General features: G+C 45.9%; 1 protein-coding gene across 1 annotated transcript in view; it reads left to right on the top strand.

Annotated features, from left to right (window-relative positions):
- Positions 1 to 818: 818 nt before the first annotated feature.
- BMP6 (bone morphogenetic protein 6) overlaps positions 819 to 27,742 on the top strand; it is a 147,968-nt gene continuing 121,044 nt past the window's right edge. Inside the window, exon 1 of the mRNA XM_081245385.1 lies at positions 819 to 2,254. Within this exon, the coding sequence (XP_081101511.1) occupies positions 1,651 to 2,254 (604 nt within the window). The 5' untranslated portion in view covers positions 819 to 1,650. The remainder of the gene's footprint in view (positions 2,255 to 27,742) is intronic.

Below are 27,742 nucleotides of genomic sequence, written 5' to 3'. Positions count from 1 at the left end.
TACCTCTCCTCAAGTTTTACTGATCTTGCATCATGTAAATTCGATTGTCTTTCAGTACATTAAAATGCAACGTTCACAGACAAACTGGAGAAGCTCTTAAACATTTCCAAGAAGCTGGGGGCGGCGGGGAGGGGCTTTTTTACTACACTCTCTGATTACACCCTCTTTCTTTTGGGTGCTAGCTTAAGAAGCGAAGCCAAAGCCCAAATGAAGAAATAAATCACAATACTCGGAGCCCAAGCCCTCAGAACGATGGGTATGGCTTATATTTGGCCCTCTCTGTGGCGTTTGGGAACGGCTTCTCCGAGGGTGTGTCCCAACTTCCATCAGCTGCCTTTGGAAGCCACGTGCACGCTCAACGCCTGTATTACATCAATTGGAGAAACTAAGGAAGGAATGGGGAAAAGTGATGGTTTTCTGTTCTTCGTCAATTGATTCAGGTGGCATTGATTTAACAGCTGATTTTACTTTTATTTAGTTAAGGCATCAATTTAGGCCATTTATGGGATCGTTAAAGGGAAAGGTTCCCATCGGGGTGTTGATCAGATCATTCTTCCTAGCAGTGACTTCTTTGCCTTTGCCACCTCGCCACTCCTCGGGTGCCTCCGAGAATTCTCTGTACTTGAAACCTACGCGCGGCGGAGGCGATGCCTCCCGGGAGAGGGAGGGTGAAAGAAGGGGGCGGGCCTATTTAAATACAGGCGAGACTCGCCTCTTCATTGGCCGCCAGCCTGTCCGTTACCAGGAGGGCGGGGAGACCCGGGGGCTGGAGTGCGGTACCTGAGCGAGACGCGCACCAGAAAGCCCACGTTGGCCGCTGCGGGGAGCGCGGCTCCGAGAGGCGGGAGCCTGCGAATTCCGGCGCCGACGCCGCCACTCCGCGCGCGGGTCCGCTTCTCTCCCATCCCTTCTGCGAGCGGGGTTTGCAGGGCAGCCGAACGAGCACGGAACGGAAAGCAAGAGCCTCACCGCCTCCGCTTGGGGAGTGGAACGGCGCGCCAAGATCTTGAGGGGGAGCGACAGTGCCGTGCCCGAGGGCGGAGGGGGCGCGGAGTTTGTGAGAGGGAGAAAGACGTGTAAGCCTCGCGGAGAAGGTGGGCATCTTGGGACGCCTAGTCCGCCACGGCCGGGGCCCTGCGGCGGGGTAAACTTCACGGCGACCGTGCAAGCCGGGGAGAGGCGTGCGCGGGGATGATGCCGGGTATCCTCCCCAGCTGGTGAACGGCCCCGCCGTCCGTCCAGCCGCCCCGGAGGGCGCAAGGCAGCGCACGTGCGCGGGCAGCCAGACCCCGGAGAGACTGCGCCGTGACCCGCCCAGGAGCCAGGGCGCCGGCTGCCGCGCGGCCCCGACTCGGACACACCTGGCCCGGAGCTTGCGCCTCCGGGGACCTGCGCGGGAGCGTGGGGCTCCCCCCCTGCCCCTCCAGCGGCCCTCCCGGGGATCGCCCCCTTCTCCTCCCCTCCAGCCTGGGCAACTGCGGGCGCCCCAGACGACCATGAGAGATACGGACTGAGGGCCAGGAAGGGGAAGCGAGCCCGCCGAGAGGTGGCGGGGCTCTTTACGCCCAAGGGCCACCGCGGCCGCGCTCCGGCCTCGCTCCGCCGCTCCACGCCTCGCGGGGCCCGCGGGGCCAGCCCGGCCCGGCGGGGATGCTGGGGCGGAGGGCGCCGTGGCTGTGCTGGTGGTGGGGACTGCTCTGCGGCTGCTGCGGGCCCCCGCCCCTGCCCGCCGCCGGGGGCGCGCTGCTGGGGGACGGCGGGCGCCCCGGCCCCGCGGAGCAGCCGCCGCCGCCGCAGACCTCCTCCTCGGGCTTTCTCTACCGGAGGCTCAAGACGCACGAGAAGCGGGAGATGCAGAAGGAAATCCTCGCCGTGCTGGGCCTCCCGCACCGGCCCCGGCCCCTGCACGGCCTCCAGCAGCCGCAGCCCCCTGCGCTCCCGCCGCCCCCGCCGCCGCAGCAGCAGCCTCGCGGTGAGCCCCCGCCCGGGCGGCTGAAGTCCGCGCCTCTCTTCATGCTGGACCTGTACAACGCCCTGTCCGCCGCCGACGACGAGGACGGGGCTTCCGACGAGGAGAGGCGGCAGCCCGGGCCGCGCGGAGGGGCCGGCTCGTCCCAGCCCCGGCAGGCGGCCCTCGGCAGCAGGAGCGTCCTGGCCCCCGGACCCGGCGGCGGCGGCGCGTCTCCACTGACCAGCGCGCAGGACAGCGCCTTCCTCAACGACGCCGACATGGTCATGAGCTTCGTGAACCTGGGTAAGGATCTGGGGGAGCGTAGCGACCGGCACATTCTCCCCTCGCCCCCCCCCCCAGTCTCCCGGGCCCGGGGAGGGGAGTGAGAGGGTGGAGGAGCCCCTGGCGCTGGGGAGCCGGGCTGGCGCGGCGGGGACGCGGGGACGGGCCGGTTGTCCTCCCGCCACCTGCGCGGCCTGGGGCGGCACATGCGCTCCCCACGCCGGGGCTGAGCGCTGCTGCGGCGGGCGGGCTGGGACGCTGGGTCCCGAGAGCGGCGCTGGCTGGCGCGTCTCCTTGAGCGGCCGGAGCACAGTCCGCGCTTTTCCCGTTGGTGCCCGGCTCGGGCCACGCCAGCCCGACTGTGGCAGCGAAGTCCGGCCCGAGTGGAGCCAGCTGGGAAGGAGAAAGCTCTTCAGCACTTTCTCCTCCTGTTTTGGTTCTGCATCCTTAACGCTCTGAGTGCCAGTTTTCCCACCGGGACTCTGGGGAATCCGAGAGCAGCTGAGAACTCTGGAAACTTAACATGATTGCGTTAAGTGGTATTCACGGAATTGGGGGAGGAGGGATTCAGAAGGAGGTCCCGAAAGGACCGCGGAAGGCGCGCCAGTCCCGGCCAGGCGGAGCTCGCGCGGGTTTGGGGCCCGACCCCGAGCCCAGTTGGGGTCACCCACCCAGTGCCTTCGCGCACATGCCTTTGGCCAGTGCCCCAGAAGGCCGAACTTTTCATCAGTGAGGCTCCAGCTGCACGGGCAGGGAAAGGGTGCGGGTTGGGGGCCGGGGTTGGGCCCTGAGCTGGTCTGAACCGGTTGCCAGGCAACAGAATGGAAATTCAAGGGCGGCTAAATCGGGCTCAGCCACAAATGTTCTGTGGCAAACCCGGACGGAGTCACAGAGCCTTTACCCCCTTGAGTTTTCTCATCTGTTAATGAGAATGGTGTAAGGAAGACTTTTTCCAGAACCAGTGCCTCCGATCTGTGCTACTCTTCATTCATAAACTGACTCAGCTTAGCGTAGACAAAGCGATGTAGGGGACGCGTTCTCTGCGGGGAGAAAAGGGGCGCAGTAACCACGCCCCAAGTGGGCGCAGCAGCGCGGTGGGGTGGGTCTCCGCGGACTTCCTTTCCGCTGCGAGACGCGTGGCTCTGGCCGGGCCCCAAAGTGGGTTAGCAGATACTTACCAAAGTAGCACCCACGTCTCCAAGCCACGTCGAAGACGTCCGTCTTTTAAGGACATTATTTACTTGAATGATTCCCAGGTAAAAACTTGAAGCGAATCTTTTACAAGTATCTCTAGGAGATGATTCTCAACTCCGCTGAGCGTTGGGGGAAGCAAGGAGAAGTGGGGCTGAGGGGCGAGGTCCGGGAGCATGTAGAGCAGGACGATTGTATCCAGGTGTTGCAGAAATCCTCCTGGGAGACTCATGGCCCAGGGAGTGGAGTCTCCAGGCCGGCCAGTCTTGCTTCTTGCAGTGCCAGGGTTTCTGATTGGACAGGAAATGTCACAGTGTGTTGGGACAAAATCCAGGGTTGAGCCACCTCCAGGAAGTATTCTAAGGAAATTCTCATGCCAGTCAGTAAAGTTGGGGGGCGGGGAGCGTGGGCGGGAGGAGAGGGACCAGTGCTTTTCCTTATTCTAACATTTCTGCTGCTTCTGGCTTAGTAAATTCCACCCATTGCCGCCCTCCCCTAAGTTTCCCCACAGCCTTGGGGAAATGTGTTATTGCCTTTTGGGGGTAGTCCCAACCTGAACAAAGTGGGTAGAGTGGCACTTCTGGCTCCTCCAGGGACAATCATATTATAGTCTCCAGAAAACAGTCCCTAGGCTTTACAACATGGTTCTCGACCTTGGCTGACCATTAGCATCACCTGGGGCATGGAAAGAAGTAAGGGATGCTTGGCTTCTCCTTAGAGCAGTTAAGTCAGAATCTTAAGCTGGTGAGTTTCTGGCTTTTTTTTTTTTTTTTTTGCCTTAGGTTTTTCTAATGTGCTGCCATGGTCAAGAAACACTGGTGTGGGAGATCCTAATGTCTGAAGGAAATCAAAGCATCCCAGAAAGCAATTAAGAGCAATGCTTCCTATGTCAGTGGCTCCCAAACATTGCTGTACATGAGAATTACCTGGGGGCTTTTGAAGTCTAGATGCCCAGGTGGTACCCCATATCACTAGTTAACGTGTGAGGTGGAAGCCAGGTATCCGCGTTTTTAAAGATTCCGCAGGTGATTCTAGTGGTGTTTGGGAACCACTGGTATTTGAAATTGTGAGAATTAGCTTGAGTAAAGTATGGTGACATTTATTGTGTTTAATGACCTGCAAATTCTCCCCACTCCTTGCTTTTCTGACCTTTCCGGGTCTACAGGTAGGCACTGCTTCTGAGTCACACTGCTTGAGGCTAGTTGTCAACGAATCCTGCTAAAGCGATGGTTTAACGTAGTATCTCCTTAGGGATATTTTCATTTTTCAGAAAGATTTTTAAAGATTCAAAAAACAGCACTGAAAAATTCCAAGAGAACTCAACAGTAGGGTCATTTCAGGCCCAGGACAGGCTGATATAGAAGGAAAAAGAATTCTGTCCCATGGGAATTCTGTCCCATGCCCCTCCTATCATACCACTGGGCTTTCTGACTGCAAGTTATAACTATCTGTAGGTCCAATCCTGGACTCCACATGGGCGATTAGAGGAGAAAATCATTTCCAGGTATGTAGACTCCAAGTCACAAGCTATGCCACCTGCCAGTCAAGCAGTTCCATTTAATATTAATCCATTTAGCAGTAGGAAAGGGGGATTTCATAATGAGAGGCTAAAAATGTGATAAAATCTGATTATCATAGCTCTGAGCATAAGGACAGTTCATCTGAAGGAAGTAATTGCTTAGCAATTACTACCTCTAAATACGGACGCTGGGAGAATTCCAGAGATTTCTTACTCTGTGTCAATGGCATGTTAGCTACTGCGTTACATGACTCTAAAGAACCTACAGAAAGAAACAGGTTACAGCATGGGTTTTAAAGTGTTCTTGTATCTGCTGAGTTAGGTAAGTTACAAACTGAAATAAGGGAATATGTTACATAGTTGTAAACATCCTTCTTCCCTGGGACAGGGGAGTAACTTACTCATGAAATACATTGAAAATGCTTTGAGCCTTGTCAGTCAGAGTGGTTATCAGGAAGTATGAATCAACAGGATACATTTCTCTTGTATATCCCAAAGGCTGGTCATTTGACTGGCCCACTATTGTTTATGTTGACGGTTTTACACCCTCTCTGGGTGAGTAGTCTGGGGATGTGTAACCTCCTTTGTCCTAACTGGCTGGTGTGCAGAGTGCCCGCTGGGCAAGCTTGGTGCACTCGTGAACCTGCATTCAATCTGGGCAACACATGCCATTTTCTACTTGTTTTCTAATGCTAAAAAGTGTCTTGGCAGCCTAATAAGCAAGCCTGCCTATTTGGTGACCTTGGAGAAATATCCTGAAATAGCTCAGGTCTTAGCTTAAAATTCACCTTTGAGAAGAAGCCTTCTCTAACCGCTCCATAGAAACTGGCGCTGCTCTCACCCTCACCCTCTTATGTACCATCACTGCACCCTGTTTATTTCCTTGGTTGCACTTATCACAAGGAGTATTTTTTTTTTCTTTTAAAATTTGCTTACTCATTTCTTTGTCACCCCTCTAGGATGTCAGCCTCGGAAAGCAACCAGGCTTATCCACTGTTGTAACTTAAGTTCCTAACATAATGCTTTGCGTACAGAAGGTGCTTAATCAAGATTGAATGAAAGTATACACATTCATTTACAATTCGTATTTCACTAATCTAGAAGGGTATATCTGATGTTTTATTTAGATCATTTACAAATGGTATACCTGATTTTTATTAAGTAAAACATTTGAGGTAAGTGAAGACATTTAGGACATTGAGATTCATGATATCTGATGTATATCATCATGCTTTATTAATATACCTCTTTATTAGTTACCCATATGTATAGTAATTTGTAATACGCATTACATTTGAGAGTAGTGCAAAGGTTTCACTAAATCTCTGCATTTCAGACTTCATTTATTTATTTTAAATTAATGAGGTATTGACCTACAGATGCTAGGATACAATGAAATAAAAAACTCAAACTATGGTCAGAAAAAGGAATCAGCATGTGTTAGTACAAGTAACAAGAAACTTATTGTACTAAAAATACTGGCAATCTTCTGAACAAAATTACTCTCGGGAAACATAAATTAGGAGAAAAATGGAATACTCCCTACTTGGATTTGTAACTAGATACACTGTATTGTCTTTTTCTCACAGGATCAGTGGTCCTATTTTTCATTTAAGCTGCCTGTACTTAGGAAGATTTTTGTTAGCAGAAAATAAATCCGTGCCTGCAAGCTATTCACAGCAAAAATAGTTTGGAGAATTTGGTTGCAATTGTGTGGCTTAAAGAAGGAGTAGATAGTCTCCTAAAGAGATTTCAAATAGTAAATGTGAGATTCAGTGGTATTTCAACAAAAAAAGTTGTACAAAGTGTTCTTCAACTCGGATCAAAGGGCAAGCAGATATCATTGTTTAGACCTTGGATGATGCTTCCTCTGCTTGTCCTTCTAAGAATGGGTAGAAATCCTTTTGAAATGTGCTGAATCATTCTTGGTTCCTTTACTTGAGAGCTTACCTCTGATTAGCATGGAGGAAGGACTCCTAGTGATATAAACATCTGTGTAAGTGAAAAAACCCCAAGCTTCAGCACTTTCTTCAGCATGTAATTGTTTCATCACTGTGTCTTCAGAGTTTAGCTACTTTAAATGTTGGGTTTCACATCAGTATTTTCCTTGGATGCGGCAGTGGGAGGGTGAATACTGGATATCAAAGGTAGGACAGCAAACTCTCAGGTAACCAATGGCTCTCTCGTCTTTGCCTCTCCCTCATCTGTTTATGAAGCTGAGTTAGGAAAGGAAAGCAAAGCAAAGTGAGTACAATTTCTTGGGTAATTAACCAGCTTTGTGTAAGTTTTTTCTCAAGTCAGTCCTCTACTGTTTCCCATTCTGTATTTAAAACTGAATTCTTCCATGGAATGCTCTTTTTTCCTTAATATAAAGCCTTCGCAGTTTTCTTTTTTTAAAATCCTCTCCCTTTTGGGTTTCCCTCCCATGTACATCACCACAGTGTGGTAAGTCGAGTTCCCTGTGCTGTACAGTATGTTCCCCTCAGTTGTCCATTTTATACATAGTATCAATAGTGTGTAATCCCAATCTCCCAGTTCCTCCCACCCCACCCCTTGCAGTTTTCTCTTAACTTTTCCATTTGGAGCCTTATTCTGAATAAGGACAAGCCTCTCCTCTTGTCTGAATTTGTCACATCACCACCTTCAGCGCCTCCAGCAGTAGGAGGGAAAGTAGGCAATATTTTAATCGGATCATTGCATTCCTGACTAGACTAAGCTTCCGTAAGTATCTGAGTAAAAGGGGTAGAAACCAACATAGACACTTCCTAAGATGTTGAGTCCTTTACAGAATCCCATGAGTGTAAACAGCTGTGATCCATTAACCTTTCTCCCTGACCCTCCCCAGGCCATTACACTACCCCGCCGCATCCTAGGGAGGCGACATAGTGTCCTGGCCGAGCAGCCGTCACCCAGGGGCTGATAGGGTGGGCAGGTGGCATCTTCTCCTCCCCTTTTGTGTTCCCCACGAAGAGCTGGCGTGTTCTGTTGCCTTCATTTCTGTTTTCATCATGACAGCTGAGTTGCTCTTATTCAAGCACATTTTCTCATAATACCCTTACTTCCTGGCTCCTCCTTCCTCCACCTCTTGCCCTCCGGAAACTTGGGACCAGAAAACGGTCCCAGTCCTACCTGGAATGTATGAATGTGCTGACGACTATGTCAAGGAGAAGGAAAGCCATTCCCGTTTTCACAAAAATTAGTTACTAAAGAACCAGGGCCATATCAACCTCTATAGTTTTTGTGCGCGCCAGAAATTCTCGGAGCTGCAGAGTTATACGTGTATGTCTTCCCCCCCACCAAACATTTTTAAAAATGCTTTTTATTTATTTTAATTTTTTGTGTGTTTTTATCTAAAAAATTTTTTTTAAATTGAAGTATAGTTGATTTATGATGTGTTAGTTTCAGATGTACAGCAAAGTGATTCAGTTATACATATATATCGATTCTTTTGCAGATTCTTTTCCCTGATAGGTTATTACGAGATATTGACTGTAGTTCCCTTGCTCTACAGTAGGTCCTTGTTGTTTATCTATTTTATATATAGTAACCATGTATATGTTAATCCCAAACTCCTAATTTATCCTCCCCACCCCAAGCTTTAGAAATAAGGCATTGTAGCGCGCTGAAGCAGATTGGATATTTTGGCTCAGTTTACTAGTGTTTTGAAAATATTGTTCTCTGCAACTACTTTTTCCACTGTAAATATATAGTATTTCAGCCTCCTTATGAAGTTAGACTCTGGAGCTGGCTGGGATCACACAGCTACCTTCCATGACTGTTGTTTTTCTGGAGGAACATGCCCAACAACGGACAACCTGTTTTTTAAGTTGGGTTTCCTCTATCAATAGGCAGTTGGGGATGATTGGTCCATTTGTGTTATCCATGGGTCCTAGAGTTTACAGCTTGAAAGGTTCTTGCATGTCATGTTTTCTGTTGTGTTTGCAGTTACGTCTGTTAGATGTACTCAGAACGGTTTCTTCCTCGCTGCTGGTACATCTTAAGGCTGAGGAACAACCAACAGAACCACAGAGAGAGCCTAACGCATCCGAGGAATAGGGCTATCGAGTTGTTGGTCAGGTGTGAGTGGATAATTCAGGAGAAATTATAAAAGCATGCAAGACCACAGCCCACAGCAAGAGTTGGGGAGCCCAAATCTGGAATTTTGTGGGTTTTCTCTTAGTGGATAGCATTCTCTCCTAGAACTCTGCTTTTAGAAAAGAAAAAACTATGCATCTCTAAAAATATCCCCCCTCTTCGGTATGTCGAAGGACTGTTGACCTTAAAGAATTGTTTTCTGCTCCAAAAATGAGTTGAAAACCCTGCTGCCCTGAGCGGCATTGTTCTACTGATGTCTGCAGGCACTGATTCTCTTCCTGCCCTGCCCATATCCATTATTAAAGAGATTGGGTCCATAATAGAGATGCTATCTAAATTGCATCAGGTAATTCCTGGATGGGTCCCCACGGTCCTGTTATCTCTAACCCAGTCCCAGACGACTGGGTTGAAGACTCCCCTTCAAACATTTTTGCAGAATGAGGTTCTGGTTCTGAGTGGGAGAGCCTTCCTGGCTCTTGGGTTTATGGGCACACGCCCTTGGTTCCTGATCCTGCCAGATAGTTCGGGATTGTCCTACGCCTGAAATGTCCTTGCTCTGTAGTGCTGATTTTATGTTCAGATTGTTTTCTCATCATCTGAGAGCTCCGAGGGGGGAGCAGCCGGGTGGCTTCACAGCAGGCAGAAAGCACTGCCCAGGAGCCCTCTCCACGCTGCACTTTGATATCCGCCGACAGCCTTATTATGACTCTCCTACCACTTACCCTTTTCACCTTGTCCAGAATGTAACTTCCAGCTTTAAACATCTGCGCCTGTTGATTGTTACTTCTGTGTTTACAGTCTTGTTGGTTTCCTGTTCATGAACATGGGCTGGCAGAAAACTGACTCGTGTCTCAGCAGAGCATGAACTAACTGCATCATCCGCGTGAGCTATTCTCTGTGCTGATGAGGCCGGGAGATTTTTATAATCGGCCTTGCTTAATCTCTGAGACTGCTTATTTTCTCCGCCCCCCCCCCCATTTCAGTCTATGAGTTGAAATATTCTAAAGACAGAGCCTTGTAAACTACACAGTGAAGGACTGAAAGTTTTACTGTTTTTGCAAATTTTATCGAACACTCTATCAGGATAAATTAGCAGAGAAGCTGTGCATTAAAAAAAAACAAAACACTTTTTAGAGTAGTTTAAGTCTACAGTAAAATTGAGTGAAAAGCTCAGATTTCCCATAACCCCACGCCTCCGCATGTGCACAACTCCTCCCAGGATCACCATTCCCCACCAGGGTGGTACATTTGTTACAGTCAGTGAACCTGCATGGACACATCATTATCACTCAAAGTCCATAGTTTGCATTACAGCTCACTCTTGGTGTCGGACATTCTGTGGCTTTGGATGAATGTCTACTGACATGTATCCATCATTATGATACCATACAGAGTAGTTTTCACTGCCCTAAAAATCTTCTGAGGAGAAACTGTACGTTTAGCCAGAAAAGCAAGTCAGTAAAAATCCTAAAATTCAAAATATGAAGAGTTTGGGGGAAGGCAAACAAAATACCTTTGTTGAACAATATTTCATTTCTGCTGCTTTACCCCATCAGTGTATAAGTAATTTTGATGGACTACGTAGGCCTTATTTTGTGCTTCTGTGTGTTGACACCAAATCCATTAGAAATCTCTCTCTTTTTTTTTTTTTTTTAGTCTAGGAGTTTAAAAATCTTTTTTCGCCCACATACTTTCAGTGAGGTGTCTGTCACCATAGTACCTAGACAATCCCTCAGGCAGAGATATGAGCGATTAAATTTCTCCCTGGCTTGTGCCCTGTTTGATCCATGCTTGGCGGGATTTGGGCGAGTGAAAGAAAGAGGCCTGAAGAATGAACAAGAATTAGAGGAATTCTGTGCTTATAAATTATTAAAATTTGGGAGAGGGGTTAAAGTTTTCAGAAAGGAAGAAAAAATATTGTTAAAACTTAGTGTGATTACTGCATTGAAAAACTCACAGAAATACCTTTTCGTGGCCTTAGTGGCAGGATCGGGGACTTGAAAAGGTTTCCTCAGGAGAGACTGTTTAGATCAGGTTAAACTTAAATTAATAGAGACTCCGTAAACCAGAGGTCTCTGTGGGTGAGGCTCATTTGCTTTGAACTGTTTTCTATGAGAAAGGGCTACACAAATTAATGGTAAATAAATGAGAAGGTTCAATAATGTAAACAAGGAACATGGTAACCCTAAAGAGTGCTGTTGAACAACTAGTTAGCAATTCATTTGAGGTGGTTTGGGAGCTTGGGAGCATTTCTTTACAAATACTGTACAGGTGAGACACTTCATGAATTCTCCCCAGGTCTCCTTGTGTCAGCTCTCCGTGTTCTTGGGATGTCTTCTCACTGAATTCTAGCTAAATAACCTCCTTTATTTCCCCCACATCCCTGCAGAGATGAAACCTCTCAAACAGAGGAGCTTGGGACCAGGGCCAGATCAGTGGATTTGAGAAATTCAGCTTTGTTCTCTAACACCTGACTTGGTACGCGCTGTGGTTTAACCACCTCTCTGTCTGGTGGGATAGAAGTTTAATCAAGCCAAAAGTGAAGTGATACTAAAGGGTGGGGCTAAGATTATGGAGGTTAAAGTGAGGAAGACACAGTTGTCTTCAGTTGAAGATATTTGGAGAGTTGCATTTTTCCCGAGGTCCATGGAACAGGTCTTTGCATTTTTATGGGGTCTGTTTAGGGCAGAATCCCCTAATACCAGCTTTGGGAACTCGTCCCACAAATCTGGCACCTTGCTTATTTCATCTACTTAATTGAGGTTGTTTGTCTCTATTGTTATACATGCACATACATGTCATCACTCTAAGATGTGGAAGCCAGCATAGCTGCGGGGATGCAGGTGGTACCCACTGGAGCTTAGTTTCTCCCTCTCTCCTCTTGCTTTTCCCTTTCTTCTCTTTTCCTCCCATTAATAAATTTGGCAACTCCATTGCATGTTTTTCCTATTTTCTATGTGTTCTTTTTCCATAGTGCTGATGCCTTTGGTTGTCTTTGACCTAACGACAGATTGTATACATCTCCATGGATTCTGGTAGCTTCTACCACCAAAACGATGCATCACTCACTAGAATGGTTAAGTAGCTGGTTTTCTTGATGGTGCTAGAAAGTGCTTAAGGCCTCTTCAGTATAGAGTTGAGGAAAGAGCACCTGATTGAGATTCGGGAAGCTTAAGCCTCTAGTCTTCGTGTTATCCCTTTTTACAGTAGCATGTTCAAGCCACTTAACCAAAGTTCTGAGTCTTTCCTTGTCTGTAAAATGTGAGTATTGGGCTAGATCAACATTTTCCAAATAGCGTTTCATGGAACACTCTTCCCAAATGCTCTGCAGAGGAAGAGCGTGGACGCACTTTATGTCATATTCTTTTCTTTGAGATTTCCACGTCTAGGAGCATGTTAAAGCCCTGACAAGCCCAGCAGTAGGGAAGTCTGCTAACTTGCTTTAATAGAGTTTTCTGAACCGACTTTTCTTCTCTAACCCTTTTTTTCCCCCGAAACATCCTTGTGTCAGACCTGGGCCTCTCTGTCCCAAGGGCCACTCCTGACCCTCCCCTGGTCTTCTCTGTAGAGCAGGGATGGGACCCCAGAAGGCTGCCTTTCCAGCTGCTACTACCCTTCTGTGTCTCTGGCTCCCTCGGGAAGGGCTGCCTTGTGCCATCTTCCACTGGTGGCCCCAGGCTCTCTTCCTGAGGATGGAAGTGGCTTCTGACTATTGCTTATCCATGGGGTATCTCACCACAACCTGCTTGCCTTCCCCACTCTGATGCCTCCAGTCCCCTGCATTCAATTCCCTCTGTTGTAAACACTTGCTGGGATTTCTCTTTCGCTGGCTGGACCCTGATTGCTACGGCCTTTTAATTCTCTGGAACACAGCAGAGAAACCCCAGACTATATAATGTTCAGAAATTAATTCTAGGAGTGTAATTCTATTGTGTAGCTCTGATTATTTTTTTAAACAGCTTTCTTGCAGTATAATTGACATACAGTAAGCTGCTTATTTAAAGTATAAATATGGTAAACTTTGACTTATACAAGCACCTCTGTAAACCATCACCGCAATCAAGATAGTGAATGTATCCAGAGCTATTCTTTTAAACAGTTGCCTATGGCAGGAAGTGCAGTAATATCCTAGCCCACAGGAAGCGTAGTGAAAATTCCCATCTTTCATTGATGCCCTTGCCGTTCATGCTTTTGTATGCCTTGAACATCCTTAAGAATATAATTTGCCGAAGATGCTTGTGAATGGTTTTCTTGGATTAGAGAACTCTGGGGTCAAGCCCACTCTTTGCTGTGGTGACTGGCCTCGATCCTGTATCTTACCTCCCGTATTTATTTTAGGAGCTTGTGATAAAACTAGGCAGATCTCTTCTAATTTCGACGTCAAGCATCTAGGGCACTTTGGGATGGTTAATGATCCTATTGGCATCTTCTTTCTCAGTCCTCAAGTTGAAAAGGTTTGATCCTTCTGGCAAACATCACAAAGATGCTTCCTTGTGTTTCTGTTTTAAATTCTGGCAATTGAGGTAGGGCACAGGTCCAAGAAATTTACGAAAGTAGACTCCAGTTTACTCCTAACTTTCCCCCCCCCGCTATGCTCATCCTTCTCCAAATGTTCTGTAAGCTTAAACAGAACTGCATTTTTGCGGGGGGGTGGGGGGCAGGTGGTAAGAACATGTCAGTATTGTATTTCTTTATGGCCTTTTGCCTTAAAGAATGCCTGATGTCACTTATTATCCTATTACCTCAGCAAGGCAAAAACAGACGTTTATAGCTTCAAACTTACAGCTATAAAAGCAGATAGATAGATAGGGGAGAATTTGGAGATTTGGGGAGAAAATTATTATTTAGAGTAGTGTTAGTGTTCCAGATAGCACCCAATCACACGATATAGAACAGTCTGGTGAAGTTGCTTAGCTCTCTGCCCCGCCTCCCTGCCATTCAGGGAAGCTGCTCTTCCCTTGCTGCCCATTTTCTCCTGTCCCATTGCCGTCTGACCTCTGTCCCCATCACTCTGGGGACATTCTTCTGTCAGGGGCAACTAACCACTCTGTCCTGAGTCTTCACCCTCCTCTCCGGAAGCCTTTTTCCCTCTGACACTCCTTACCCCCCGCTGTACAGTCCTGAGAAATTCCTTAGCTTCTGTAACTCTGCTTGCACCCTCTTCGTTCTTTCTCTATCCTCCAGACTGCTGTGTGGGGACATTCCTGAAAAACAGCAAAAGATTCAGAGGGTTGGCACGTGGCACTCAACCTACACATGGGGCTGAGATGGCCGTGAGTTTCGGGGGGGAGCACACGCAGATGTAGGAGTTAGGAGATAACGTGCAGCCACAAGGTGTGATGGTGGCCAGGTGCCAGCTTTCAGTGATGTGCGTGCAGGCTGGGTGGACCGTGGTGATGGGGACCCTGGCAGCTGGTGGGTTCAGGCAGCCAGATGTCAGCGACAGGGCGGTATCTCAGCTCAGAGTCCCTCCTCGTGTACTTCCCTTTTGCTTACCCAGCCATTCAAAGTGTAGTCAAAGTTTGCTTCTCAGACTGTCTTTGTGCAAGACCCAGTTGGGTTTGTTCAAATGTCTAAACTTCTGTGGACCCATACTTTTGTCAAATTCATTAAAAATGAACAATTAGAGAGGTGACATGGAAAAAGCAAAATACATATAAAATCAAGCCTCAATTTCTAATCAGATTCCATCGATATAAAATGATTGGTCAAGTTGCTACCAAACTGTCTGGACAGTCTCCCTTTTGTACTCGTCTCACTGCAGGACAGTCACGCAGAGTTTGTGAGTCAGCACAGATCTCTCTCTTTTTTTTTTTTTTTTTGGGCGGTACGCGGGCCTCTCACTGCTGTGGCCTCTCCTGTTGTGGAGCACAGGCTCCGGACGTGCAGGCCCAGCGGCCATGGCTCACGGGCCCAGCCGCTCTGTGGCATGTAGGATCCTCCCGGACCGGGGCACGAACCTGTGTCCCCTGCTTTGGCAGGTGGGCTCTCAACCACTGCGCCAACAGGGAAGCCCAGAGATCTCCCATTTTTATTCACATGCAATGAAAACCTTCTTGGACTCGCCAGGACTTGAGGGCTTTGCTGTGGGAATCTACACTTGAACAAGCCTACGTGCACGTGAGAGTGCTGACAGAGGGTTGAGAGCCGGGGTGCTCATTGCTCAGGGTCACCCTCAATCTCTGTCCTCACTCCCATACCCAAGCAGTTGCTGGACTTACTGTTTCTGCTTCTGAAATCTCTCACGCGCGTCCCCCCATCTTTTTCCTCCACTCTCTCCCCACGTTTCCCAGATGAGGTCTTTATGAGTTTGGCCTGGACTTCTATGCTGGCCTGCCCTCCTGCTAATCCACCCTTGCATCAGCGCCAGCTCGGTGTCTCTGTAGCACAGATGTGATCTGTTATCTCCCCTCCATCACCTTCATTGGATCCTTATGGCCCCGAAGGAAGCCAGGATGCCATTCTGACTCCATGCCCTTTCCATTTCATCCTCTCCCCTCCTCTTGTCCCCACTGTCATTCAACCAACCAAGTCTGCTCCGTGATTTCCTTCCTGTGGCCTTTTCTCCTGATTTCTCCCATTTACATTGCATCACTTCCCATTTCCACATTCTCAGTTCGACCTGTTCTTTAAACCCCGGCTCAAATGCCATCTTAGCAAGGAATCCTTTTGGGAATTTGCTTACCATGTGCCACGACTCTTGGGAAGAACATTTGGGGTCTAGTGACCTTCCCCAGTGCAGGTCAGCATGGAGTGGCATTCGCAGTTCAGATGTGTTTGCACATGAACTCCTTGTGGCCTAGAGGAGGGAGCTGGGAGCCTTAAGTTCCGGTGTGGGTGCTCCACCTGCCAGCTGGGTAGATCTGGGCAAATCACCTTCAACACTGACTTCTCTGAGTCTTTGTCATGCAGTGCTTTGTTCCTCTCAACACCCCTTCTCCCCGCAGGTACCCAGCGCTGTGCCTTACCTTACATGATACTCAATAGGTGCTCATGGGATGGATGAGGATCAGTTTCTCTAAAATATGACTGTGTGTGGTCTTCCTTCTTTCTCTCAACGCGAATCACATCAGTTATTTGAATGAGAGAATTCTAAATGGTGAAACACTGCAGATCTGAGGAATGCTTATGAACTTCCATTTCACTGGTGGTTATAAAACAAAATGTTGTCTTCTTTTGGGGTTTATGTTCTGTGACTTTCTAGATGGTGGGGGGGGGGAAAAGGCCTCAGGGAGGAGAGATGTTGTTTTCCCTCTCTCTGATGTCGTTATGGCTTTAATAACTATTCATAGGAGTCAGAAGTGCTGCTGGATCTAAATTTAAGTTTCCTGCTTATGCCACGACTCCGCCTGCAGGTGTCAACGCCAAATACTTATCTTGTCAGCTTCTCCAGGAGGCGGCTGGCTTGGCTTCTGTCGTGAAGGTGTTAGTCACTCTGTTTACATAAGGGCTGAGGGGGTGACATCATGTCTATTGAATCAAAGTCACTCAGCTCCCCACTGGGCAACAGGGAGCGTTTAAATACCCAAACCAGATCAAAGCCAAGGGCAGAGTTGAGATACCCCTGCCCAGGAGCAGTGAGGTCTGGCCAGAGGGAGGGTGGTCTCTTGGGTGGGTGTCCGAAACAGACGTGCATTATCGCCTCCTTGTGTTTCCAGACCATTGGTGAAACGAATCATGCAGAATAAAACTCTGAGCGGCCAATCCAGAGAGACGGCTTAAGTGGGCGCAAGTGCGTCCAAATAGGTCGGAAAAAATGTCAGATTAGTGTAAGCGCATGCAAGATGGATGGGATGTTTCTTTTTATAGGCTGTTAGAAAAGTTGTTTAAAATTAAACAACTCTTCAGTACTTAAATTATGTATAACGAGGACAGGTAGGTCCTGGAACAGAGAACTTTTTTTTTTTCTTCCTTATCCCACTTCAATTTCGCGCTCTCTACTAGAGTCTGCTAGACATAAACACTTTCATTTCCAGGATATATATTAGCCTTAGCGTGGAGGGAACGGGGAGAGATGGCATTGATAGAGGCCAGAGAAGTAGCAAATCTAGTTCACTTTCACATTTTTATTTGATGAAATGCGAGGATGTAGCCACGGGAACTATGAAAAAAATTCGAGACTTGTAAGTCCCATCTTAAGTCATAACCTTGTGAATTTTATACCTTTTAAATACAGGTAAATGTAGAGGAAGATATATTATACAGTTGACATTCTCTTTACACCTCCCAACCCCAAATAAATAGTTTATTGATATATTCTCCAGCTTGGTTGCAGTGTAATTGACAAATAGAAATTGTATATATTTAAGGCATCCATGGTGATGATTTGATATATTGTGAAATATTGTCACAATCAAGCAATTAACATATCCATCGCCTCACATAATTTCCATTTTCTTTTTTTTTTTATTTGTGGTGAGAACACTTAAGATCTACCCTTTTAGCAGATTTCAAGTATACATTACAGTACTGTTATTGTAGTCACAGCGCCGTGCAGGAGATCTCAGGGACCCATTCATCTTGTGTAACTGAAACTTTGTACCCTTGGACCAACATCTTCCTGTTTCCCCCTCTCCCCCAGCCTCTTGCAGCCACCATTCCACTTTCTGCTTCTACGAGTTTGGCTATTTTAGAGTCTACATATGAGTGAGATCACACAGTATTCATCCTTCTGTGTCTGGATTATTTCACTTAGGATCATGTTCAGGTTTATCCACATGGTTGAGAATGGCAAGGTTTCCTTCCTTTTTAAGGCTGAATACTATTCCATTGTATGTATATCTCATGTTTTCTTTTTCCATCTGTTGATGGACGCTTAGGTTGTTTCCACATCCTGGCTAGTTGACTGTTTTGTTTTTTATTTTTACCTTTGGCCGTCTTTAGGAACAAGTAACCGTGTGTAATGTTGCATTATTTGGGAATTGTAAGGTTACGGTGTCTCAGCCGTTGTACTATCTACCCCTCATTTTTTTTTTTTCCCGTTTGGCTCTTGTAAGGAGCACAATTTATCTTGCATCTGTAGGGTGTTCTCTAACCAGGGCACTTCCACTCTCCTCTCAGGGTTGGATGACACGAGACACTCTTTTCTGAAGCAGATGGTTCATCCTTTTGGCTTCTCTTTTCCTAGAGGCCTTTGTTTTCAGGACAGTGGAAATGCTCGCTCCTTCCCACGCATCTGATCCCTCTGTCTCCCCCATCTGGCGATCCGTTTCTGTGGCTCTTCTGGTGCTTGGGGCCTGGCTCACAGGAAACTGAGCTCAGAATCGAAACTCCTTCCAAAGTGCCACCTTGCATCCCTAAACACCACAGGGACAACCCTAAACACCACAGGGACAACTGGGGTAGCCCTGTTTCACTCTGCAAAAATAAAATATGTCACCAGGACGTTTCACTGGAATGAGGAATTTATTTCCATGATTCTAAGGTCAACTACAGTACATGGTTTTTCCTCCTGGGCAGCAAACATGTTTTACCAAACCCTTACCTAAGAGCTCTTCGTTTATAATTCCACGATGAGTTCTTGGCTTCCTCCTTGTTGATGCTTGCAAACATTGTGATTGACTTCCACACCTTTTTGAGGAAGTGAATTCCAAGTTATGATTCATCTCTTAATTTTGGCCAGCATTTTGTTGTGAACATTTTCAAACGGACTGAAAAATGGAAAGATTTTATAGTGAATATCTATGTACCCTCCACAGAATGCAAAAAAGATCTATTTGTAAAAGGCTTACAGATAGCACATGACGACAGAAGGATGTTGGTTCTACTGTTGCATCAGTTTACATTTTGGGAGATAGAGTGGTAGAGAGTGTGCCTCTAACTAGATGGCGTCTGAGGCATCCTGGGTGGTGACACCCTGAAGAAAAGCTTCCTGAAACCCAGGGATTATCTTCCATATTAGAAATGACAGGTTGAATTGTTTGTCCAGTGTTTATGGAGTCCCTTGCAGGCACCCAGCTAGGTGCTGACCACAGTAGGGACAAGGAGAGGTAGAGTTGCATAGACCCCTAACCCTGACCCCAAACCCCTTTGTATTGTGGTGTCTATGATAGAGGTAAAAACAATATTATGGGAGCATCTAGGAGGATGTGATTAATTCACGGGGGGACGTGACCTTCAGGCCGAGGGTAGAGAGGAGTGGGTTTCTGCTGATGAATTTGGAAATCACAGGCATTCCTGCAATTTTCCTTTCCTTCAATTAAGTTTAGAAGATTTAATAAAGAGGGGAAATTAGGTGACAGATTCATGAGTCACACCTACGAGATGATCACTGGTGGAAAAAGGACTCCTTCCAGGAACTAAAATCTGAAAGGTTATGATTTAAATAGACTTTTGACTAGACTTAACCTGGTCTTCCTGGAACGCTTTCCCTCTTTTCTCCTCACAATTAAAAACACCTACTTGGGAGCGTAGAACTGTGGTCAAGGTGCAGAGAACGTTCCTGTCTTTGAAATGAACAGGCTCAAGAGGAGACTTCAGCAGTGACCTGAGGCTCGTCCACAGGCTGCTCGCCTGATGGAACTGACCAGATGGAAATTCTGCTTCGTCTGCCACCTGGTTTGTCTCCAGTCTCTTGGCCAACCCATACGTGTGACAGGTAGCGTGAAAGAGGCTTCATCTCCTGGGGCTGGGAACTAGCCAGTGCCAATCCAAGCAGGTGACACGTTCTTCTCCTTTCTACGTCCCCAGTTAATCACATGAGGACCTACTCCTAAGAAAGTTTCATTTACAGTGTACAGTTCACAGGCCCACCCTGTGTGTGAGAGCTGGTTCAGACACGTATGGATGGTCACCGTTGGGAGTGTTTGTAGTAGCAGGATTCTGGCCTTTGTGGTACCTGCCCCCTGGTGTTAGCCTGGGAATATATTACCCTCCATGGCAAAAAGGGGATTCAGGTGGCTAGACAGCTGCTGTAAACTAGGGAGATTATCCTGGATGATGATTCATGGGGGCCCTTGAAAACAGAAGCAGAGGCGGCAGAGCCAGAGGGATGCGATGGAGGGAGAGGAAGAGAGGTTCCAGGGGTGAGAGGGACTCTTCCACTTCTGCTGCCTTTGAAGATGGAGGAAGAAGCCTCAGGCCCAGGCCTGCAGTGGCCTCTGGAATCTGGGACCGGCCCTCAGCTCACAGCCAGCGAGGACACAGGGATTCCAGTCCTACAACCATAAGGAACTGAAATCTGCCAACAACTCAAAAGAGCAAAGAAACAGACCCTCCCCTAGAGCTTCCAGAAAGGAAAGCGGTTCTGTCGACACCTTGATTTGAGCCCAGTGGGACACATGTCAGACTTCTGACCTACAGAACTGTGAGAGAATGGATACGCATTGTTTTAAGCTGCTGAGTTTGTGGGGATGTGTTACAGCAGCAATAAAAAATGGATACGGTGGTATTTACACAGGGTCTTGGTACTCATCTCGGTTCCTTGGGATCCCCTGAATTAGAATATTTGAATGGTGGAGGCACACTGCCTGTGTTTGGATATGAGCCTTACCCGCTAGTTCTCTGTGCTTTAATTTTATCACCGGTAGAAACAGGAAGCAGCAATTGCATTTAGTTCTCAGGGTGCTTATGAGGATTAATTGAGATATTCCCTGTAGCGAGCCTAGCACCACACTTGGTACATCTTAAGTGCTCGGTAGTTAGATGCTGCTATTGGATGTGTTTCCAATTGGAGGTCATATAAGAAAGTCTTCATGTTCTTTGTCCTACTATTTAACACATCATCTTCTGATGCTGAGGGTAGGAAACCATCCAAAAAGAAAACTGGAAAACATTGGGCAGTACACATAGATTCTTAAGTTCTTCTGGAAAGCTGTTAGGCTTTATGTGCTCTCTGGAACTTGAGGAGATAATGTTTTTGAGAGAGATTTATAAAGCTGAAGCACTATGTCATCGTAAGGTAAAATAAAGGAGGATGTCTGGGTGCTGTACCAGTTGTGGGGGCCACAGATACCCTGTGAATAAGCTCAGTGCCAACAGTCTGCTTCTGACTGGGTGGAGACGTTGGCCGTTACTAAACCTACCCAAGCTGAATGATCCAAGATCCACTGTTGATGTCTGAATCGTCATGTACTGAGAAACATTCCAATTCCATAGGCCTATAATTTTGTAATTCCGTAGTCCCATGATTTCCATAGTCTATAATTTTCTTGCATCCCATGATGGCCTTAGTCTCTAGGACTGCAAGTATGCTGCTGTGTTACAGTGATGTCCTATGCTTGGGATCAATAGAGGATGAACCTGTGAAAAATACTGGAAATCCCTGCATCGTTTAGGCAATCAGGCATCTTAGTAAAATAGGAATAATCTCTAGTTCTACCATCTTGAACTCCCACATCGATGCCACTGGTTTTCTGTCCTTCAGTTGAAGTGCTTAGAACTTGCCTGTGGATACTCATTATCTAGTGTGTGTTTCATCTACAAAAGGCAACCACTGATGAACCACTGCACCTCCACTGGGGAGGGGGAGGGATTGGCATTCTGTGTTATGGCTATGCCTTTCAGAATACAAAGCTTTGCTTAGCTCAAGTTGCCAGTATTAGGGAAATTCAGGATTTTTTTTCTGACCAGCTTTTGTCTTATTTTGTGAATGTCGAGAATGTTGTACATGGTTCCGGTCCCATCTTTGTTGGTCACTAGGAAACTCAGAACTATTTCCATTTATTGTGTGGTATTTATTTTTCTATATTAACCTTGTCTTACGTTCTTGCCCTATTTTTCTTTTGTTCCTATGTCCACCCCTCCTTCACGTGTATTTTGTAAAATTGTATTTCTGCAAACTGTCTCAGATCTGCTTTCAGTATAGGTGGGGGAGAAATAAATTGCCTCCCAAGATCAGTAGTAAGTTGTCAGAGCAACCATTGCCTGGAACCATCATGGGAGCCACTGGTCCCGCACCTACAGCTATGGCCAGGCCTGTGGCACGCTCCTCTAAAGAAACAGCCCACACCCCATTATGCCACCATGTGTGTAGGGCTGGAGTCTTTTTTTTTTTTTTAAGAAGATGTTGGGGGTAGGAGTTTATTAATTTTATTTTTTAATTTATTTTTGCTGTGTTGGGTCTTCGTTTCTGTGCGAGGGCTATCTCTAGTTGTGGCAAGCAGGGGCCACTCTTCATCATGGTGCGCGGGCCTCTCACTGTCGCGGCCTCTCTTGTTGTGGAGCACAGGCTCCAGACGCGCAGGCTCAGTAGTTGTGGCTCACGGGCCTAGTTGCTCCGCGGCATGTGGGATCCTCCCAGACCAGGGCTCGAACCCATGTCCCCTGCATTAGCAGGCAGATTCTCAACCGCTGCGCCACCAGGGAAGCCCCAGGGCTGGAGTCTTTTGCCAAATAGTTATGTGTCATACACAGTTCCCAGTGCAGAGCGGACAATGTGACATCTCCTGGTTGATGACCTCTAAAGGCAGGTTGGACTTGACGTTAAACATGCTTTGTCTGTAGATCATGGGTGTCAGAATAATTTCAAGAGCTTGTTTAAAATGTGCCGTCCTGGGCTTCCCTCCCAGATGGTTTGAAGCAGTGTGTCTGCTATGGCATCAAGGAATCTGCATTTTAAGGAGCATCCTAAATGGTTTTTAGTCAAGTTGTTCATGGGACCGGACTTTGAGAAGCACTGTACCCAGAAGGGCGGGTGGGATTTAAAGAGGCAGATGCAGTTTGGAGGTTCCTTAAAAAACTAAAAATAGAACTACCATACGATCCAGCAATCCCACTACTGGGCATATACCCTGAGAAAACCATAATTCAAAAAGACTCATGTAGCACAATGTTTATTGCAGCTCTATTTACAATAGCCAGGACATGGAAGCACCCTGAGTGTCCATCAGCAGATGAATGGGTAAAGAAGATGTGGCACATATATACAATGGAATATTACTCAGCCATAAAAAGAAACAAAATTGAGTTATTTGTAGTGAGGTGGATGGACCTAGAGACTGTCATATAGAGTGAAGTAAGTCAGAAAGAGAAAAACAAATACTGTATGCTAACACATATATGTGGAATCTAAAAAAAAAAAAAGGTTCTGAAGAACCTAGGGGCATCATAGGAATAAAGACACAGATGTAGAGAACTTATTTGAGGACATGGGGAGGGGGAGGGGTAAGCTGGGACGAAGTGAGAGAGTGGCATGGACATATATACACTACCAAATGTAAAATAGATAGCTAGTGGGAAGCAGCCGCATAGCACAGGGAGATCAGCTCGGTGCTTTGTGTCCACCTAGAGGGGTGGGATAGGGAGGGTGCGAGGGAGATGCAAGAGGGAGGGGATATGGGGATATATGTATACATATAGCTGATTCACTTTGTTATACAGCAGAAACCAACATGCCATTGTAAAGCAATTATACTCCAATAAAGATGTTAAAAAAAAAGCAGATGATAGAACTCATAGAAGCAAAGGCACAAATTATGATACTGGGTAAGAATGGGTGACAGGGAGGCTAAAGAGGGGATCCCATGTATGCTGAGGGCACTTTTCCTACTGTCAATGCCATTTGTATATCCAGCCCCTTAAACGTTGGAGGTGCCTATTATGTGCCAGCTGCTTTGCCAGGCGCCAAGGATACTGAAATCTAGAGACCACATCATGCCAGCAGAAGGTTGTTCAGAAGGAAGCGGCTGATGCGTAGATACACAGGACTTCAGGAGTGTAGAGCTTCTGTGATAGAAATCTGTCTGGGGTGTATCAGTTAGGGAATGGTAAGCGCAGCTTGAGGAAGCAGAAGGGTTCTGGATCTGGATATTGAGCCGGTATTTTCCTCCTCCTGAATTTCTGAACTTGCACAATGGCCGTGATTTACCTTGAGATGCCCCAGAGTGACTTTTACAGTAAATTTTCATTTTCATTGGCTGGTTTGCTTGTGTTTTACCTGTCCTTTCGCTCCTTAATTAAATGAACTCCATAAATATAGGGACCTCCAGTAGGTGTATCTTGAGACTTTTCCAGCTGGTTCTGGAATTTGAAGTTAAAAAATAAAATCAAAGTTTCTTTGATATTTTTAATTCTCTGTTCTTTAAAAAAACAAAGTGAACATTCTTTATTTGCAAGAGAGCCTTAATAAATGGTAAGAGTTTTAATAACTTGGCTAAACATTTCTTTTTTAGTCTGGTTTCCATGGGCATCAAACACTTTGAGGTTAAGCGTCACGTAACCTCCTTCCCTCCACATCTGCCACAATTCTGCGATGTCAGAGCTCTGATTCTATCTACCTTGTGTCTCTTCTTGGACTGTCTCAGCTGTGATGGGGAATGGGTCCATCTCAGGATGCTGCCTAAGCTACTCTTAATCTAGAGCCAGAATGGAAAGTCTCAACCTACTTGTCCTTGGCTACAACCCAAAGCTTCAAATGTTGTTGGATTAGTCCGTACTCAGCCACGTTAAGCTCAGTGCCTTTGATGTCGCCTGAAGGCGGACTTGACCAAGTGGTATTGCCTCCTGCTGATACTTAGGTGAAAGCCAACACCATAAAAATGAACGGTTTACTGGGAGGGCTCCGCTCTCACTACTACCTGCAAGCCCAGCCAATCACACTGCCAAATTGGTCAGAGAAAGAATTGGCTTGAGAATTGCAAAGTGTGTTCCTCTGGCAGAAGAATGGAGCCTAGCTCAGTCTACTAAAATGCAGCAGACAGGTCAAATACTTTAATTGGAAACGTCAAAAAAAAAAAAACCCACTTAATTTGCTACATTATAAAAGCAATATGGTGAAGAAGTGAAAAACAAAGATAAATCTTTGACTTTTTAGGCCTTCTTTCTCCATGAGCCCACCCACCTGGATTTCTAGAAAACAATACTTAACTGTTGTAAAAGATCCAGTGGTGCCGCACATATTTTGAAGTCTATAATTGGGTTGACACGTACATTCTGTGCCCATGAGTAAGACTGCAGAAAGATTTGGCAATCTGGATTACACAGAGACATCATTAAATTATATTTACAAATCTCTGTGGAGCAATCACGGCATGTTAAAAGCTGTAATGGCCACAGAATTAGACATGGCTTCTGTCCAGCAGAGTCACTTTTGTGGGCCAGTTGTAGACAAACCGGCCACCAGAAGATACCCAGGGCTGTCCTTTTCAAGATGCATGTTTTCTTTAGATTCTCTTAGCTGTAACGTAAGATGTTTTTCTTTGTGGGTCAAGTGAGACTATGTTTCGAGAAGTCCAGTGTGGGCCTCTGTGCCATTGATAGCATAAGATGAGGCGGAATCACAGATGTGACTTAAGAAACCCTCCATCCCCTTCACCACAGTTCTAGGATGGTGGTCATCTAGGAGCTGCTTAAACCCTTTGTGTTACAGGAAACTCACTACTTCACAAAGATGCTTCATTTAAATTTCGTACTGTGATATTGAGAGCTTTCTGCTCAGTGTAAGAATTTTCTGCTTCCTTCAAACTTCTTGGTCCTTGCACATTCTTCTAGAGCAGGGGTTGGAAACTTTTTCTTAAAGGGCCTGATGCAGGCAGAGTCTTTGCTGCAGCTGCTCAACTCTGCTGCAGTAGTGCAAAGCAGTACTTCAAAAAAATGGGAGTTTAATTGGAATATATTCCCATTAAACTTTATTTATAAAACTAGGTGGCTGGCTCATGAGCTGTAGTTTGCTGGCTTCTGTTCTAAAGCTGTATAATCCAGATCCTGAGTATGAATTACTTAAACTTTTAATTCCAGGCTGGTTCCATGACATATATGGGGGCACTTACTCTCCATTTGTTCTGCTGGATGACTTAATTAAGAAAGTCTATCTACAGTCATTCAATCTATCTTAGAGAAGTCTTTAAGTCATAATAGAAATGAATTTATAACTGGAATTAAAGTTTTCTCTTTTTTTTTAAATGGGGATAAATTTAATTCTGCATAATTTTCCATGCCAGGAAGCAACAAGTTCAAAAAAGAGCTTTTAGTGTTCCATCACTGAGGTTTCTTGGCTGGGATTGGCAATTTGCAGATAAGGAAGATGCAGGTGAACAAAAATCTTTGTCCCCCAAAGTGCAGACTATTTTACAGCTCTGAATACAGCCATCCTTTCATCACTGTGGATGGATGTACAGAATAGTTCCATGAAGCCCAGCTCACGTGGTCTCCCCTCTTCTCTTGCTCTTTGTATTTTCCTCTTTACTGATTAGCCTCTTCTATAGGACCATGGTGTGCCTGAGTATTATCTGCTGGGTATAATGAACACCTACACCTAGCTCAGGGGATCAAGAAACAGGGTCATCTAGGAGTCAGGGTCTATCAAGCTGCAGAAGCAGGTAATATTAAGCACAGAACCAACCTCGTTTTTAAGATTTCTCATTATATGTGGTAATAGTACTGGTCTTAAAAAAAAAAAAGAAACTGGTCTGAGTCCAAAGTAATTTTAGGCATTCAAAAAGGTTTCAGAACTTTTAAAATAATGGTTATTAAAGCCAGTCCTGATCTCAATCAAGCACCTACTACTTAATTGATCAAATGGTCAGTGGCCAGCCCTGTCTCTTCTCTATTAAGTAATTTTGCCCCCATCACCTACGGACCTTTTCTTGGCATTTTCTCCAGAGAGGGAAGAGGACACAAGAGGAAGTTAAAAAAAATCAGATTCAGTGGGAGAAATTGTTCCTGGTTAAAAAGAGGCTGATGTATTGTTTGGAGGAGAGGGTTCTTGTTCCCCGCTGCTGGAAGTGTGGTCTGTCTCACTGGGGAGCTTGTTAGAAATGCATCATCTCAGGCCTAATCCCATATCTTTTGATTCAGAATATCATTTTTACAAGATCTCTAGGTGATTCATAGGCAAATTAAACTTTGAGAGGTATTGAGCTAGTTCACAGCCTTCCTTCTTCACAGAGCTGACAGGAGTGGTATCTTTGTTTCAGAAATGCCCCTATTTAAAAAGAGCTTGAGTTCCTTTCTTGGGAGATAAGCGGGGGAGAGAAGTCAGGCTTCCAAGGTCATTGAGACTCTGCCCCCAAATCTACAAATTAAAATTAATTCTGAGTGCCCAAATTATAAATAAGTACTCTCATCACTCTGGTGTATGGACCATTCTTCTTTTCTAAATAACCGTTAAATGGTATAGATTTCCCCCTCACCACCAGTTTTTCCTCTTGTTATGTTTTCATTTGCATTCAGGTCAAAATATTTTTAAAATTTCCCTTGTGATTTCTTCTTTGACCTTTTGATTATTTAGGAATATGTTGTTTAATTTTGAAATATCTGAGGATTTACCGATTTCTGATTTAATTCCACTGCAGTCAGAGAGCACAGGATGATGGCAGTCATTTTGAATTTGAGTCTTGTTTTGGAGTCATGTCTTGGTGAATGTTTCTTGTGCACTTAAAAAGAACATGTATTCTGCTGCTGTTGGTGGAGTGTTCTATAAATGGCAATTAGGTTAAGTTGGTTGATAGTGTTGTTCAAGTCTTGTATCTTTACTGACTTTCCATCTACTTTCATTGATTACTCATAGTTGAAATCTCCAACCATCATTAAGGATTTGCCCACTTCTCCTTTCAGTTCTATCATTTTTTTTTCTTTCATGTGTTTTGAAGCTTTGTTATTAGGGGAATGCACTTTTAGGATTGTTACATGTCTTGATGAACTGGACTCTTTAGCATTATGAGATATTCCTTTTTATCTCTGGTAATATTCTTTGTTTTGAAGCCATCTTATATCTGAAATTAATATGGCCATTATAGTTTCTTTGATTAGTGTTTGCAGGGCATAAT

This window comes from Mesoplodon bidens (assembly GCF_964165515.1).
Source record: "Mesoplodon bidens genome assembly, chromosome: 10".
Taxonomy (NCBI): Eukaryota; Metazoa; Chordata; class Mammalia; order Artiodactyla; family Ziphiidae; genus Mesoplodon; species Mesoplodon bidens.
The sequence above is the reverse complement of the archived record's forward strand: the minus strand, read 5'-3'. Positions and strand labels throughout refer to the sequence as shown.